This window comes from Thunnus thynnus, chromosome 10 (genome assembly GCF_963924715.1).
Source record: "Thunnus thynnus chromosome 10, fThuThy2.1, whole genome shotgun sequence".
NCBI lineage: Eukaryota > Metazoa > Chordata > Actinopteri > Scombriformes > Scombridae > Thunnus > Thunnus thynnus.
In genome coordinates, this window is record NC_089526.1 from 11,703,927 (window position 1) to 11,721,544 (window position 17,618).

At 37.7% G+C, this 17,618-nt stretch overlaps 2 protein-coding genes across 2 annotated transcripts; one reads left to right on the top strand and one right to left on the bottom strand.

Annotated features, from left to right (window-relative positions):
- Window positions 1–1,161: 1,161 nt before the first annotated feature.
- On the bottom strand, window positions 1,162–5,689 carry LOC137190580 (uncharacterized). The gene is made up of 8 exons (XM_067600124.1): window positions 5,180–5,689; window positions 4,833–4,943; window positions 4,633–4,717; window positions 4,299–4,483; window positions 4,117–4,213; window positions 3,866–4,016; window positions 2,898–3,140; window positions 1,162–1,447 (listed from the first exon to the last, which is right to left on the bottom strand). The coding sequence occupies exons 2-8, from the start codon at window positions 4,905–4,907 to the stop codon at window positions 1,390–1,392; spliced, it is 894 nt and encodes a 297-aa protein (XP_067456225.1). The 5' UTR covers window positions 4,908–4,943; window positions 5,180–5,689; the 3' UTR covers window positions 1,162–1,389.
- Window positions 5,690–8,720: 3,031 nt separating this feature from the next.
- LOC137191107 (mucin-21) lies at window positions 8,721–17,308 on the top strand. The gene is made up of 8 exons (XM_067600939.1): window positions 8,721–8,832; window positions 10,513–10,580; window positions 12,100–13,851; window positions 14,020–14,288; window positions 14,681–14,840; window positions 15,066–15,157; window positions 15,509–15,604; window positions 15,803–17,308. The coding sequence occupies exons 2-8, from the start codon at window positions 10,550–10,552 to the stop codon at window positions 16,049–16,051; spliced, it is 2,649 nt and encodes an 882-aa protein (XP_067457040.1). The 5' UTR covers window positions 8,721–8,832; window positions 10,513–10,549; the 3' UTR covers window positions 16,052–17,308.
- The last annotated feature ends 310 nt before the right edge of the window (window positions 17,309–17,618 follow it).

Sequence of the window (17,618 nt, forward strand, 5' to 3'; positions counted from 1 at the left end):
CAAGCTATTCTGGAGTGACTGTTGGATGACAGCCTAATTTTCCAAAATGATGTTTTAACTGATCCGTGAATATTTTTGTCAGAGAATTTTCGTACTTTGATGGAAAAGAAAACAACATAACTTCCTTCTACAACCCACTTCTTCCTCAATTCTGGACTGAGCTGAGACTACTAAGAAACCAAGCATATCTTTGACCCCTGCTCGCTCTACTTCTCTCACCCTATGACAATTCTATGATCTGTACTTTCAATCATTACTTAAGTACTTTTAAAGTAAGTTTAGTTGCAGATAATATCTAACATGTTCTTTCTTCGTTTCCTCTGAGGAGCAATGGCCTACTTTTCACTGTCGCTCACCTGTTTGGGCTATTTTAGAAATGTGATCTATGCACACTATCCAGAGGAAGCCACAATAGTAGTTAAGGTATACATTCACACAGCCATTACCAGCAAGAGTGGGAAACTTCAGTTAAGGTTATACAATTTTCAGACATTAGAATACTTTGGAATTTAAAACGACTAGGGGGGGGTGATAGGATTGCTTCTGTATGTTGTCTCACACTATTTTAACTGACTTGTAAAACACAGGAGTAATTAAATAAAAGGTTTATGGTTTTGCTAAATGTATCTCTGATCACAACACTTCCACATTCTGTCAGCATGTTAGGAACTCTGAGGCTACTGTGGTTTTTCATGATAATTTGTCAAGCACAGCTGGCAATATTGCAGTTGCTTTATTCTCATATGAAGACAATTTGTCAGTGAAAGGGCAAGATAGAGCCCATCATCATCTGACCTTTGGATCATAGTATGTTTGACATGTGTTAAACATGAGGATGTCTTGAAATGGCCTTGTCACTTTACATTTGCTTGATTAAAAATCCCTTCAGGCAAAGATCTGACTGTCACTCAAAGCAAGAAAAATGTTTTCAGTGCTCAACAGGTTTTTTATAGTTTCTGCAAGTTTTTTTGCCATTATGGCTGTTTTGACTTTGATCTTGAATTCCTTCTACTTATTTCACTTTAAGACTGAGACACTTAAAGACTTGTAAATCAACCAACTTAGAAAAAGAACAGCACTTTACCAACAACTATAACATTGTCCCAAAAGCCTCACACAGTGCCCTCTGCAATGTCAGAATGTAATCAAGTTGGAACGAAGTTTGTTGAAATGGTGTTTTATTGTTAATAATACAGATTTATGTCTCCGCACAGACAAGACACTCATGACATACTTTTTTTTCATTTTTATGTATGTACTTTGACACAAAGATTTACCTCATTTTAACAAGGTATCAGATCTATGACTATAGTACTGTTCTGCGTTCAGTTGGTCCTATATTCAGTGCATCCAATTGGGCAGGTCTGCATGATCTGGTCTGTATTTTTGTCATTCCCAGGCCATCAGTAGTTTGTGGAATGGTACGAAGGCACCATAGCCAGGCTTGCTGCACAGAACAGAAACAGAAATAACAATAAATCAACATCATGGGTATGTCTGAAGTTAATTTAAATCACCTCCTCCTAAAATTAAAGTGTACACATGTTCACAAGTGTTGGGTAGTTCATGTGCATATTGTATTTCTCCGCTTGAAGAAAAGACTATACTGAAGCCCTGTTTCCTACAACAATGAGTCAAATTTGTCAAGGGTGCAGGCAAATGAGTTCACACTTCATGCCCAAAGTTCACGCCTCATGTCAAATGGTGTAATTTGAGCCTCACAAGTTGCCCTCAGCCTGAAATTTGCATATTCAGCTCAGCCACTAAGTGCACAGGATTTACTGAAGTATGTCCAGAGGCTGTCGTTAAATACATAAAGACCAGAGTGTAATGCCTTCATTCAGACACTAAAATGTAATTTTATGTATTTAACCTGAGCTTTGGGGATCATATTTTTAGGTTAAAGAGTTCGGTCTAGACCTGCTCTATGTGAAAAGTGCCCTGAGATGACTTTTGTTGTGATTTGGCGCTATATAAATAAAAATTGATTGATTGATTGATTGATTGATATTTCAATAATAGATGGATTGCAGAGACCATCAGTTGCTGTCAGAAGATTAAAAGTGAATGTGTTAATGTACTGTGTAAATCTGCAATGTGATTTATGATTGGAAGTAACTTCTGATAAATATGCACTGAAAACACATTTTAAAAGTTCTTAAAAAGTAACTGAATTGCGGTTTCAAAAAAGAAGTGAGATTATCCCAGTAAAGCACCATTGGGTGACTGATAGTGGTTGCAATAGAATCCCAGTGCAGCACTGAATGTCAGGTTGCACATACTGACACATTAAGAGCAGTGGAAGAATGTAAATAAGTACATTTATTCAAGTACTGTATAAGTACAGTTTTGAGGTATTTTTACCTTACTTGAGTGTTTCCATTTTATGCTACTTTATACTTCCACTCCACTACATTTATTTCACAGCTGTAGTTACTAGTTACTTTTCCGATCAATATTTTACACATAAAACAGATGATGCATTTTATATTTTTTTATATTTGTGACAAAATTAGATCACTTCTAAAGAGATCTGTTTTCATCTTGACATTAAAGGGTCTTTTCTTCTAATAAATCCACATTAAATCCTCTTTGATTCAATGTTTTAAGACAACAAAACATGACAAATTCCAAGAGTGTATAATACTTTTCACAAACGCTATATACAATATATATAATAAATATAACACAGAGTGGGTCATTTGCAACTAATACTTTATACTTATACTTAAGTAATATTTTTAATGCAAGACTTTTAGTAGTTGTAATTGAGTATTTTTATACTGTGGTATTGTAACTTTTACTTAAGTAAGAGATCTCAGTACGTCTTCCACCACTGTTAAGAAGCTACATGTTACCCATGTTGTTCACACAGTAAACAATATGAGATTAGTTACCATTCGAAGTATGTGTATCCCCTGTGGCTGCCATCATGCAATCCATGATCAGGTGTCTGCAGTTCAACCCCAAGGTGGAGATCTGCCTCCCCCTGCAGGTGGCCCAGGAAACGAATAGTTCCCGTGCTGATCCGTCCAGATGGCAGCATGATTCTGACCCTGTGACCCAGCTGCAGGTCCATGGGGGAGTGGGGAACAAAAACTCGGTGATGCCCTTGAGATGTGGTCCTCCATGATCTCACACTGGGGGAAGAGAGGGTTCAGTCAGACAGTAATATCAGTGGTGGAAGAAGTAATGAGATCTTTTACTTTAGAGAAGTATTGACAGCAAAATGTATTTAAAGTAAAAGTACTTATTATGCAAACTGTGCCCATTTAGAGTGTTAAATTGATCATAAATATGTTACTGAAATATTAATACTGATTGATTGACATGTACATGTACACAGCATTTTAAAGATGTCAACATGGCGTTAATCTTGATAATTTATACTGATAGGTAGTCTGATCTATAATAATGATATTTTGTAGTTATTTTAAAAAGACGATCACATGTTTTATGTATAAAATATTGTTTTGGAAAGTAGCTAGTAACTATAGCTGTGAAGTAAAAAGTACAATATTTCCCTCCAAAATGTAGTGGAGTATAAATACAAAGTATTTAAATTCAAATTAAAAATTGTACTTAAAGGGACAGTTCACCCCAAAGTCAAAAATACATATTTTTCCTCATACCTGTCGTGCTATTTATCCATCTAGATCATTTTGCTGTGAGTTGCCGAGTTTTACAACAAACAGACTTGATCTGCTATTTTATGGTACTTTAACAGGCAACATTAGAAACATCTGTGACATGTAACATCATGTATAGAGCATGTTTTTTTGCACTTATTTCATTTAAAAAAAAAACGTAAAATAGTAAGCACTGTTAACTAAATCTGTAAACCACTAAAGATTATGAGCTGCACCTTGCGGCTGAAGATGAGGAGGAGGAAGGTCGTGAGCTCAGTGCCGATGACAAGGACAACTGGCTGCCTGACAAACTGCTCGCGTAAGTGTCACCTCTTGATGACACGACAGACCCTCTGTGTTGGTACATCAGTCGTGAGAGATTGCGATCTAATTTTAGCATAAAAGTTGACATAATTATTGAATTCAAAGGCATGTTTGCATTTAAAAAAAGTGTTAATGCAATGAAATGAGTGTGTGTGACATTTACTCGAGCACTCCTGATATACTTCTCCATTGTCCACTCCTGACTCTCCTTGGTCATTAAAGCTGCCCACTTTCACTAATACTCCAGCCTCAGAGGCCATCTGAGGGAAAAAAGAGGAGACAAGTTGTCATTGATGAAGTCATAGACACAACCTCAAACACACTCACGCACATTCACAGACACACCTGATTGCATAGCTCTTCCTGTTTTTTTTGCAGCTCTGCAAACCTCCGTTCCCATGATGCTCTGTCACACGCAATCCTGGTCTTAAGCGACAGTATGTCTTTCTCAGTTTTGGTCAGTCTTTTATGAAGGACAGTTGTACGGTCAGGGCTACCAGGTATGGCTGCAACCACTTTACTTTCCACACCTGACAAACAAAGAAAATTAAGGTGGAGTTGTGGAGCTACAACACACCAGCCTCTCTGAATAAATTGAAGCCAGATGTATAAAGTATTTCCAATTGAAGACAAATATTTTATTTGTCAATTTTTTTCATTGATTTAATGAGTTCCTTACCGACTAGTTGTTTCAGTTTGCGGCCTCTTTCCTCTGTAATGTGTTGTTCCCGTGGCAAGAATTTGATTGCATTGTATGGGCATATCTGCAATGCAAAAAAAAAAGAAATTGCCATATATATATCCACCCTTATCAAAACATTGAAGATCACAATTCCCAGTTTCAATACAAATTTAACAGATAACTGATCATTCTCTCACCCAAAGGAACCTGCAGGTGCACAGTATCCCCTTGAACGTCCATGTAAATACAGTCCACAGGATATATGCGGTCATGTTGTAGCATGTTCACCTCACATTGTGGTATTCTGACTGGGGAATGAATGAATATCAATGTGATATATCTAATACAGCTCAAAAAGGAATAAGGTAATCCTGTTGAAGTTATAATAAATCTTCACATTAGGGTGAACTGATGACTCTAGTTGTACTGAACTGTGGTCTCATGACTTCAAAGAAGGCTTTCAGTTTTATGACTTCATAAATAAACACACATAAAACATCAAAATCTACTAGTGGAAATTGCACAGACAGAGCTGGACACTGACCTTTGCCAGAAGCTCGGCTGAAGGATGGGAGGAAACAATCCCAGGCGAGGTCATGAGGAAACGGTAGCTCCCATTTCTGCTAAATGGGCCTCTGTCCTAGTCCACGGTGAATGCTAACGTAGCGCACAAGGCTCGCTGACCTGTTGCTATGCACCAAGTCTGTGTGAGCAGTGCTGCTGACGACTGCTGGGTAGGTAAATCTTATCTAATCTTCTTAGTCATGCAGTCACACAGTCCAGTTGCATCCAGGGTGCTTAATTTGGTCCACTGAGCCTTATCTATAAACAATGTGAATAAGCCTCCACATGCAATGCAACTGTTGAAGGACGGAGGATTCTGTGTCAGTATCCATCTGTTCTGTCTGTCTTTTGACACCTTCAACTGTAGGAGCCGAAGAAGTAAAAAAAAAAAAAAATTGTTTTTAAGTGGACGCATAAAAAACACATTTGATTTTAAATGAAACAAGATTCAAATGCTGACTTTCAGCCGGACACTTGATTAAATTATTGATTTCCCCTAAAATTTACCTCATACTTTGTTGTTTACACTGAGTGAAATATTAAAACCCAAGGGACTTCAGTCTTTTCTATTTTCCACAATGACCCCTAAAGGATTTATATGGTTATAGACATATGAACATATATAAGGACATGAACACTTGTCACTCAGTAAAGGTCAAATACAATGCAATAAAGACGAAAATGATGAGTAAATAAACAAATATACACCTGAGCAAAGAAGCAAAAAGAAAGCAAAAGTAAGTAAGTAAAACAAAGGTAAATATGAAACTTAGCAAGATTGTTTAACTCTTTGATATTCTTTGTGTTGAATATTTTTCAAATTTAACAGTGCTCGGATTTATCATATCATATTAATTACTCTATTTCTCAAATTGTAAAAGCTGGGGCAACCTAACATATAAGACTTTATGTTTCTTATGGAAATATTAGATGTCTTGTGCATAATTTATCTCTACACTTCTTTAGTATCTTTAAAATCTTTGGAATCTTCACCAGAATTTAAAATAATTTTCACCGAGTTTGAACAATGTTTGGACAAATAACATGAAGATTGAAATAGTGGTGTGTGTAGCAGAATCAAAGAGGTTAAGTGTGTTTGAGGGTGTTTAACAATTGATGAACCTTGTAGAAATTGTAGCTCTTTTATACAAAGTCCCACAATTTTCAGAGACATACAGACAAGGCAAGCAAGGAGTTTCTTATGGCCTGGCAGAGCATCACAAGTGAAGAAGTGTCTACTGATGTCTGTGTGTTGTAGCCTGTCACTACGTGCAAAGGATTGCAACCACATATTAAAATGACTTTTGGAATTTGTCCAACAAAATCTTGCTATTATATAAACACAAACAGAGCTACTAGTTTGTTCAATCTTTATCTGATGTGGATCTAAACATAAGAGCAAAAGGTCATACTGACGTATAATATGTGACTGTTCTTCCATGTACAGCTCCTGCCATGTTTATACTAAAGGGCTAATTTCAATAATACTGTTTTATTTTGTTGTGTCTAGACACTGTAGCCTTTGTTGAATGTTTATAGACAAACTTTCCAGGAAATGCAAATCTTTCATTCATAGGCGTTTTGAATGCCATTTGTTTCCTGAAAAAATGTTGGAAGCTCTATGGAACAAAACGGTGGCACTGGATTGAAGATGAACAATTTTTTGCACAGTTAAGATTATTGCAATCATAGGCTATTGTAAAATGAGGAGCAAAAAATTATGAAATGCACAATGGATAGCAGGGATATGAAATTTGTAGTATATATTTCATTAGTGCAGAAGATCTATAATCATTACACAGTAAGATTTGAGAAGTGTCCTATGTAGATATGAAGGGCTCATTCTAAGGTAACGAAAACACAACAAGTCTTATTTTCAGGTGATTATACACTAATTAAAACATACTTATGAATATTATATTCTGTTTCTGTCAAGTTCAGTACATTTTTCCCAGTTGATCATCTGATTGATTACACAGTACATAAGTCTTTGGTTTCTAAGTAAAGCTGGGCATTCAGGTGAAACATGAGCCAGTACATAACAACACACATTATAAAACACAAAGGGAGTAAAATGCAAAATTAAAAGTTAAAAATTATAAATATGAAATTAAAAACTAAAATAAAATAAAGTAAAATAAGCAGGCAACTCAGGTAAAACCAGGAAATGCAAACCAAACCAACCATACAATAATTCTAAAATCCCAAGTTTGGATAATATCAATGATGCTTCAGTTATCTAAGCTACTTAGTCACTAATTTGACTAATACCCTGACACGTCACAGGTTTCAGACAAAACTATACGTAAAAGGAATGCAAATGATGAGTTTGTGTGTGTTTGTATGCCTGTATGTGTACATGTGCAAATTTTCCATCCATCCGTTATCTTGTCTTTTATCAAACAAGTAGAGACTTTGTATCTATTTGATTGAAATAAAACAGGATGACCAGCACAGGCATAGCCAGGAATTCTCAGTGAATTTTGTTTACTACCCTTTTTTGCCACCTGTTATATATTCACAGTCTTTGCGTCATTTATCACATTTAAGTGTTTCCTAATAACAGCTAATACAATCCCTTCAGAGAATTCCATTATTATATGATATTACAAATAAAATTCAAATGCAGATTTGATTTACCACACACAGACTTTTAGAAATAACTCTCAAACTCCTGTGTATTTTTTAATAATGATGACTGAAATAAGCCATACATAGCAGACAGAATTTTGTGTGTTTCATGTAGCTGCAATGAAAAAGGAAGGACTTCTGTCACCTGAATTGCGCAGGTGCCTTTTGTGTTGTGCCCAAAGAATTCTACGTTCTTTCGACCACAAAGAGGTGATTGTAGTCTGTGGTGGCTTCATGGCTGGCGGAGAGAGGGGGTCTGATTTCACATTGTGTTGCACAGAAACCAAGAGGTTCCATATACAATCTCCCCACTAGGCATAGAAATTTCACCTGTACCCTTATAGGCAAGAAAAGGCTTAATCCACTGAGTTATTTTAGTAAATCTTTAATTGCTGGGTGCACAGTTTTTGCTAACTTTCATCAAAGCAACCCAATACTGCAAGACATTGTAATGTAATATCTTCTTTTATGGTGAACTGACACACATGGGAGAAGTATTGAAAGATATTTTGAAAGCTGAATGTAGTAAAGGTGATTCAAGTATTTATTTGTCTGTCCAATTGTTTTTTGTATATAATCAGAGATCACAATATACTCACATGAAACACAAGCTGACATATGGTGCAATTTTCTGAAATGTTCTGCAATTGCATATCTGAGTGTTTAACTGATCATTCTCAGGTCAACCAGATCCACCTCAAAACTATGTACTGTATACATCAGAACTGAAGGTTTAATTAATACTGATAACCAAATTGGTGTATTCCTGGTGTCACTGCCACTTTGCATCTTGTAATCCACCCAGCAACAGCAGTCTCCTCCTCTCACACAAATATAGCTGTGCAGGTGAGAGTTTCCACTTGTTATGTTGCCACTACAGTGCTGTCAGGAGGAAGCAAAGGGGGGAGGTGACAAAGACCAATAGAGAAAGGGAACGTTGGAGAAAGAGAGCTCATTCACTTCAATCACAGCTGACGAAAAACCCTGCAAATTGCACCACAGGTGAGTGGACTTGAATAGAAACAAAATTTATTTTTTAATGGTGAATTTAGTGTTCATGATTTAAATTTACCTATAGAGAGAGTTGAAATGTGTGCACATGGAATTACAGGGGGATGCAGTAACAGTAGTATCATTGTAGCCAGCAAATTATACAGTAGGGGAATGGTGTGATATCTGTCATGTTTTGACGGTTCTGTTGCAAAAGTTAGTCTATCTATGCAATATTATTATGTTCTATTTTGGACAAGTCAATCACTAACAACTATTTGGATGCATATGAACACATTTGTTTAATCATCTGATGAAATACTATTTACATAAATCTGAGAATAAATCTGAAAATTTCTTAAATTATCTTCTCATTTATCATATTTTTCTCTATACTATCTGTATAGATTGATAGATTGATCCAGATTGATAACAAAAACTATTTATTGAGCCATATTTCTGATTATAAAATGCTTTGCAAAATATTGACAGGTTTCCTGTTCAAGGCGTCTACTCATTACCAGAAACATACAGACACTATTAATCACATTACATTCATAAGAATATTCTCTAATGAAGATACTGTCTCTTTTGAAGTGTTGTAATATTTACAGCAACTGATACTGTTGAGGGTTGTTTCTGTCATCATTTAACTAGTACTATAATTAAATCTTGGGCACAATTCACCAGCACAACATTATGAAAATGGACATAGTGAGTTTATGCAAGGAGGGGTTAGGCCAACAGGGAGTATGATTTACAGCATGACAGTTTAGCAGCAGAACAAATCCCTTGATACAGCCTACATAAAATGTAATATCATTTAAGAAATACGGACTTTTCTCCAATTAATTCTGCATTTTGATTTGGATGCCAACATGTTGTCACTCAGTTTCCAGGGTGTAGAGCCCATAGGAGGCCATGCTGAGATCCAAGGGAGATGGGAAAAAACAAGTCATGCCACTTAGTGGTTCTCCCAAGGGAACTGACAGAGGAACAAACACATTTTAATTGTGCTCACTGATAAACTCATGCAAACAGAGACACTTATGATATAATTGTGAGTCAGTACACAGAACTAATCTTAGCAGGAATGATCTCATGATGGGTTGACTACTGCTATAAATTGCTAATCATATTTAAACTTTAAATGTTTTAACCGAGGCTTTTGTTCTAGGTGTCACAAATGAGAGAAACTGTGTGTAAAAATGTGAAAATGAAGTGCAAAAAAATAAAGCTTTAAATCTTGAATTTTTCAGTTTCTACTGTGACTCAACCAAACAATTATGATATCAGTTTCACCAGGACAATTTGAGGATTGTAAAAAGAGGAGACCAAAGATGACTTAGCTCTCACAGATCAAAAGAACTGCCCAGGTGGATTACAATGAAAGAGCAGGGCTGTAATTCAGAGAGCTATTAGCATGGGTAAACAGTATGAATTATGCCCACATTACCATTCACCATTTAGACCTTTTTCAGCAAACAAATTAAGTTTGTTCTACCCCAGTTTATTCTGCAAGCAAAGATGCTGAATGAAGGTCGCTTTATCAAAACATATTTACAGACATCGATATGTCTCTGCAAAACATTGTGGACATTATCGAACAACATCTGGCAGATGTTCATTCATTTTAAGTGTATGTTTTATGTTTCCCTTACCAGGATTTTAACAGATATTGTGTCATTACAGGCTGGACAAAGAATTCTGCCTTTCTGCTAATGTGATAATGGCCTCCACCACTTTTATAATAGACAAAGGTATGAATGTGTGTTTGCTTTTTGAAAGCAATGTCACTGGTCACACATGTTTACTTAAGGTATAGTATAAAATCAGTATTGTTATCTCCATCAGCCTAGTCTGACAAACATTTACATAATCGTGTTTCAGCTGTATTCAGGTGTAAAGCAGCTTGCATGTACACTTCAAGAGGTCTCGTGGCTGGTGCCTCATAAAAACATGACTGGTGATTAATGTTTTCTATCCAAAACATCTTACGTTAATCAAATATACTGTAAAATGTATATTTTGTGCTGTGTACATATGTATTGTAAGATTAAAATTCATAGGCACGTATTGAGTGTTTATCAAGAAATAAATGATAGATCTACAGAAACTCTGGGACACTACTGTCCCTGTCCCAAAAGAAAAGATGTTGTACTGTAGCTCTCTCATGAATTAAAAGATTACACATGTATGTTGGCATGGTTACTATGCACCAGTGCTACACATGTGGCTACACACACATACATAAGCATAGATTCTGTCTGTTTCATCTATTTCTTTGTTGTTCTCTTTTTTCATTTATTTTTATGTGTAACTAACCAACATACACATTATTTTACATATTCATGATGCTGATGCTTGAATTTTATTTTATTTTTCTTCACTTGTTACATTGTGGAGAACAAGACTTGGAGTCACACTAACAGCTCTGTTAGGCTGTACTTAGGCACAGTGATGTGTTGAGTTAAATGAAAAATATACTTACAATGACAAAGCTCACATGATTTTTAGCAGGTATGAGGTGTTCATCATCTTAATGTAGCAAAAGTGTAAATAAACAAAAGTGTTGGACAGATTAAAATTCTGACCTGATGATAGCGGTAGATGAAAAGTTATGGTGTCACCAAAGTCATTACAATTCTTCCTGAGGGAAACATAGATATCTGTACCATTTCATGGCAATTCATCCAATAGTTGTCATGATATTTCACCCACAACCACAAATGTAAACTTCATAGTTGTGCCAAGTCAGGGCCTGTATAAACTTTAATTTCACTTAATTTTATTTATTTATTCATAAGGACAATGCAGATTCATCAACATTTGCCAGCTGGCACATTTTCAACTGCAGTCCTGTGGTGAGATGTTCTGAAACCAATGAAGTGATGCTCAAAAATTACATATAAAAGACAACAACACGCCATAAAGACAGCAATAGCAACAAAAAAAAGTATTCTCAAGACAATGCAAAAACCACATAGAGCAACAGGAAACAGCAAAACATTAGTATAATAATACAACAATAATATCCACTATTTCATACATGTAGCCATGCAAGCAACACAAAGCAACAAAAACAGCTAAGCAATACTGATTAGAACCATTTTTTGACATAGGCAGACGAGCATATTAACAATCATAATCATAATCATAACACATGAATAAAATATGATAATCATAATGTCGATCATGATACAATGTTCATCATTTTCTATGTTCTGGTTTCCATACACTAAAATACATACTTTTCTATTATGTTTCCCAAAATGCCAGGCTGCACAGGTATCTTCCGCCTCCTCCTATTAGGACTTCTTCTGCCATCAGTATTAGTGTCAGGTCAAAGTTCCCCATCACCCACCACCAACCCCTCTGGAGCCACAACACTGCTCAGCACCATCACCCAGTCCCCCATGACCATGACATCTGGAGGCACAGAAACCATGACCACTAGCCAGCCCCCCACCTCTGGAGCCACAGCAACTTCTACCACCCAGCCCCCCATCACCACATCTGGAAGCCAGGCAACCAGCACCACCGCCCAGCCCTCCATCTCTACCATCTCTCCAGCCACAACAACTTCAGCCAATACCCAGTCCCCCACCACCGGCACCACTGGAGGTACAGCAATGACCACCACCACCCAGTTCCAGTCCACTGCCACCTCTGGAGGTATAGTAACCGCCACCCAGACCCCTACAACCACCTCCGGAGGCACAGCAACCACCATGAGTACCCAGTCCCCTCCAACCACCACTGCCTCCGGGGGCTCAGTATCCACCACCAGTAATCAGTCCCCCACAACCACTACCACCTCCGGAGGCATAGTATCTACCACCACCCAGTCCCCCACAACTACTACCACCTCTGGAGGCTCAGCATCCACCACCACCCAGTCCCCCACAACCACTACCATCTCCGCAGGCATAGTATCCACCACCACTCAGTCCCCCACAACCACTACCACCTCCGGAGGCATAGTATCCACCACCACCCAGTTCCCCACAACCACTACCACTTCCGGAGGCATAGTATCCACCACCACCCAGTCCCCCACAACTACTACCACCTCTGGAGGCTCAGCATCCACCACCACCCAGTCCCCCACAACCACTACCACCTCCGCAGGCATAGCATCCACCACCACTCAGTCCCCCACAACTACTACCACCTCCGGAGGCTCAGCATCCACAACCACTACCACCTCCGGAGGCATAATATCCACCACCACTACCCAGTCCCCCACAACCACTACCATCTCCACAGGCATAGTATCCACCACCACTCAGTCCCCCACAACTACTACCACCTCCGGAGGCTCAGCATCCACAACCACTACCACCTCCGGAGGCATAGTATCCACCACCACTACCCAGTCCCCCACAACCACTACCACATCTGGAGGCATAGTATCCACCACCACTCAGTCCCCCACAACTACTACCACCTCCGGAGGCTCAGCATCCACCACTGCCACCCAGTCCCCTACAACCACTACAACCTCTGGAGGCATAGCTACCACCACCCCCCAGTCATTCTCCACTACCACCCCCGGAGGCATAGTAACAACCACTGCCCAGTCCGCCACAACCACCTCCGGAGGCTCAGGAACCACCACTGTCACCCAGTCCCCCACTACCACTACTACCTCTGCAGGCACAGCAACCACCATCACCACCACCTCTGGAGGCCCAGTATCCACCACCATCACGCAGTCCCCTACAACCACTACCACCTCCAGAGGCATAGCATCCACAACTATCCAGTCCCCCACAACCACCTCCGGAGGGTCAGCAACCACCACACAGTCTGGCACCAGCACAACAACCACTGCCAATTCTACACCTTCAGCTTCTATCATCTATCCTAGTTCAATCAGTACTACTAATACAGGAACCACCTCTGCCTCCCCCACAGCTAGTTCAACAGCCATGATCCAGTCCAGCACCACCATGGCGGGCTCAAGTTGGACCAGTTCATCATCCTCCAAGACATCAGGTTCTGGTCCCTTACCCTCACTGTCCACCAGTAAGTCATCATACTCAGGAAGCTCCACCGGTATGTTTTCTTAGAACCAAATAATATGATGTTTCCACTGACATCCAGAGTTTGTTTTCCGATGTGTATAAAAGAAAGCTATTGTTATTTCTCTGTCTTTTCCTATCCTTGATCATGACATCCATCTTTTTGGCTCAGTAGGCATGCCTGGTATGAATGGAACCACTATGTCAAATTCTACCTCAATGAGCATGGCAAGTCCACCTTACTTGAGAGTTTGTTATATTTGCGTCTTTCCCTTATCACTCCTTCTTCTTCATCCTTTCATACTCATATCTTTATCAGGCATCTTTTATTTCTCTCAAACACAGATATACTGCCCCTCATTCACCTGTAACTACTCAGACTGCTACACAATGTACACCAGTCAGAATGACACTTCATGTGCTGCTGATGCATATTGTCAGGTAGGGTGGCAAATGACACAAACCTTTTGAGTCATCAAACAAAACTCTCTGACACATTACCCTTAACAAATAAATTGACCTAATATGCGTTACAGTCTATGTATTTAATTATGTGTACATACAGCAAAATATACAATGTAGCCTACTATATCAGTAATCCATAGAAGCAACTGAGCATTTGAAGGATGTAGTGGTATCTGTGAGTAACTACTAAAGGTAAAGGAAAATAATCTTTTTTTCTAAATTAACTTTACACTTTAATTGTTTACATAATGTAATTGTCCGGTATAATGTTACATTTAATTGTAATGGTCAATGACTTTTACAGAAAGAAAGAAAAGCAGAGGCACTTAAAGAAATGTCTCCTAATGTGTCACTCTGCAATGTACCAGCTGATTAGACAGACGGACATGTGCTACACTGTTAGCTGCAGCGCCTCCTGTGCTGATAGCTGCCTCAACACCTCGCAGACTAACTGCTCTGTGAACTGCTGCAATTCTACTGGCTGCCTCAATAGTAGTTTTGCATCCATGATGATGACAACAACAACAGGTAAACAGAACCATCTTTCACATCTTTAACATTCCCATTTCATGACTATAAAAAATAAATAAAACAATAATATTCCTTGATATGTTAATGTACTTAATAAATTAATTTATTATATTAATTACCCCACATTGTTCTTGCAAATAATTTAAGATGTTTTTAATATTTTACTATTTTCTTACTTGTTTCTTACTTATTTTCTATTATTTTCTATTTACATCCTCTCAGTAATTACAACGACAACAATGAAAACAACAACAACACAAACCACAACAGTCACCAAAACGACTATGACCAACACGCAAACAACAGCAAGCAAAGTAAGAACAAGAGGGTTTGTGTGTGTTTGAGTTTATGCTTGCATGGGAATGGATGTATATGAGGGGGCAGGAGGCTAGAGGCTTGTGTGTATCATTAAATTCAGTTCATCTCCATTTCACCTTTTCTTAGATGGTCAGCTGCACATTTTCTTTGTGACAGCTGTCAATGTGTATTTAAAAAAATATATATGCAAAGTTGTTTATATTTGTATACATTGTTGACTTTTAAACACTTCCCTGTAATATTAATGTTGGTGGTGGTGTGTAGAACCGTATAACAGTTTGCAAAATGTCGTGAGCAAGGCCTGGTGTGAGATTAGCGTCATCTTTTCATTGATGTTGTTTTCTCAGGGAAAAAAATGCCATTCAGGTACATGTGATGGCACAGATTGCTACAAAAATTTTGAGGAATTCAAAACATGCTCCCCCTCACAACCACACTGCCAGGTGAGAACTGCCAAAAATAACAATAAGATACTCCAAGTTCTACAACTTAACACAAATTCACACTTTAACACATCTATATAATGTTGATGTACTACAATACCATATTTCATCAAAATGTTCTAATCTCATCTCATATTTAGACTTTTAACCACTTGTAGGACCTGCACTGTTCTCTCTTACCCACTATTGCTTTTGCAGCTGAAAAAGGAGACTGTCAATTCCAAGTTTAAGTGGACAGCGGGTTGCACCAACTGCACTAGCCATACCCCATGCAAAGCCTCAACACAACCTCCATGTCTTCTAGAATGCTGCAACGCCACTACAAATTCCTGCTTATGGTTGAATGGCACATTGAACGTCATCTCCTTTGCCACAAGAGGTCCTCATCTTCACATAGAATTGATTGCTTCCTTACTTTGCCTGTTTGCCATCAGTTTCCTGCTGTGAGCGACTGTGGAGGGGCTTGCTGTGGGTCATTAAGACATCTGAGCCATGAGTAATTCCCTCTAGAAAAAAAGCTTAGCAATGAGAGGTTAACGTTACTTAATCATTTATCTCGCTGATATTCATATGTAATTGTATATATGTATGGAATTATGTAAAGCCCCACTTACAATGTTGATTTTGTTTCTTGTTCAAGACCGATTAAAAACAGCCTTGAAAAGTATTTCTAAAAGAAAAAACAATACATATATAAACTTCAGGAATCAAGACAAACATGACAGAAGCAATGTAGTCATTACATCACTTCACATTTACAGTAGGTTGCAAATCACCATATTAATTAACAAAATGATATATTAAAGCAAACACTGTGTGTGACATTCTCTTCTCTGTTAAATTTTAAGAAATAATTTTAAGTTACTTAATGTCTTGTAATTGGTTCCCATGACCTTGTCCATAACTGTGATTAAATTCAGCTGCTGTCTGTTTTTGTTTGTGCCTTCCCACTACAAACGGATTGTAGATGGCTTTTAATTTTGGATGGGTGAGAGAGCCTAAACCCAACATTCCTACTTACACTAACATGGTTATAAATATTTTATCACCAAAACCTTTTCCTAGATTTTCATCCCTTCAAGCCATTCTGAGAATAACGCAGCTATGACTATATGCACTTTATGAGACACAAATGTTGAGTTCTTACAGGGTGTTGTGAAGGTTTTGCTGAAGCGTTTCTGTAGATGTGATCATAATCAAATGTGCAATTCAATACTTTTGGCTACTTTTTGTCTAATATGTTTGTGAATTATGATGTTAGATGTCAATGCTGTGGTTTATAAAGTATATTTTATGGTATAATGGGGTCATGTACTGTAAATGTTTAATGAAATCAATTTATTCTAGTTTTGTGCATTGTACAAAATATAATTATCATAAAAATGACGTAAATCTATTAAACTGTATGCCTGATGAATTTTAATTTGATTATCCCTTACATACTGCTCAGGCTAAATTGACCATTTTTACATTTGAGAGCAGGAAAAACACCCTAAACACCATTCATTTAGCCTAAAACTTTTTGACATCATATACAAAAAATGGAAATAGCTCAACTTTTTAAAAATGTTTGTGCAGCTGATACACATTTTTTTTCATAGAGGGTGCTCCAGGTTAAATTTGGCCCCCTATTTATTCAAAAATTTAAAAAATCACCATTAAAAATGTCACGGCATTCTTCACATTCAAAAATTTTGATTGAAATCATGACGGCTGTTGTGTTCTCTTGTTTTAGGTACCATAGGACCATAATAGTGTGATTTGAATGTTTTTTTTTCTCTCCATAAATAAACTCTCCGCTCTCTGAAAATTTAATTAAAGATTAATCACTCATTTATGATTGACTGATAAGGTATTTATGAATGAAAAATAGATTTTGTGGTTCAAAAGTTTGGTATAGAGACTAATAATAAAGGGATATTGTGAAGGGTTAGAATATGTAAGAGTTACGTAATAAATTTGAATGAAGAAAGGTAACACTTACTCCAAGCTTCAAAATTCTGACCTTACAATG

What these genes read in the sequence shown, in the direction of transcription:
- LOC137191107 (XM_067600939.1), top strand. Translation starts at nt 10,550, where the DNA reads ATGGCCTCCACCACTTTTATAATAGACAAAG. An exon ending in CTGCTGATGCATATTGTCAG is followed by an intron (nt 14,289 to 14,680) that starts GTAGGGTGGCAA and finishes GCAATGTACCAG; the next exon opens with CTGATTAGACAGACGGACAT. An exon ending in GATGATGACAACAACAACAG is followed by an intron (nt 14,841 to 15,065) that starts GTAAACAGAACC and finishes ACATCCTCTCAG; the next exon opens with TAATTACAACGACAACAATG.
- LOC137190580 (XM_067600124.1), bottom strand. Translation starts at nt 4,907, where the DNA reads ATGACCGCATATATCCTGTGGACTGTATTTACATGGACGTTCAAGGGG. An exon ending in TCCTCATCTTCAGCCGCAAG is followed by an intron (nt 3,141 to 3,865) that starts GTGCAGCTCATA and finishes CTCTTCCCCCAG; the next exon opens with TGTGAGATCATGGAGGACCA. An exon ending in GGATACACATACTTCGAATG is followed by an intron (nt 1,448 to 2,897) that starts GTAACTAATCTC and finishes TGTTCTGTGCAG; the next exon opens with CAAGCCTGGCTATGGTGCCT.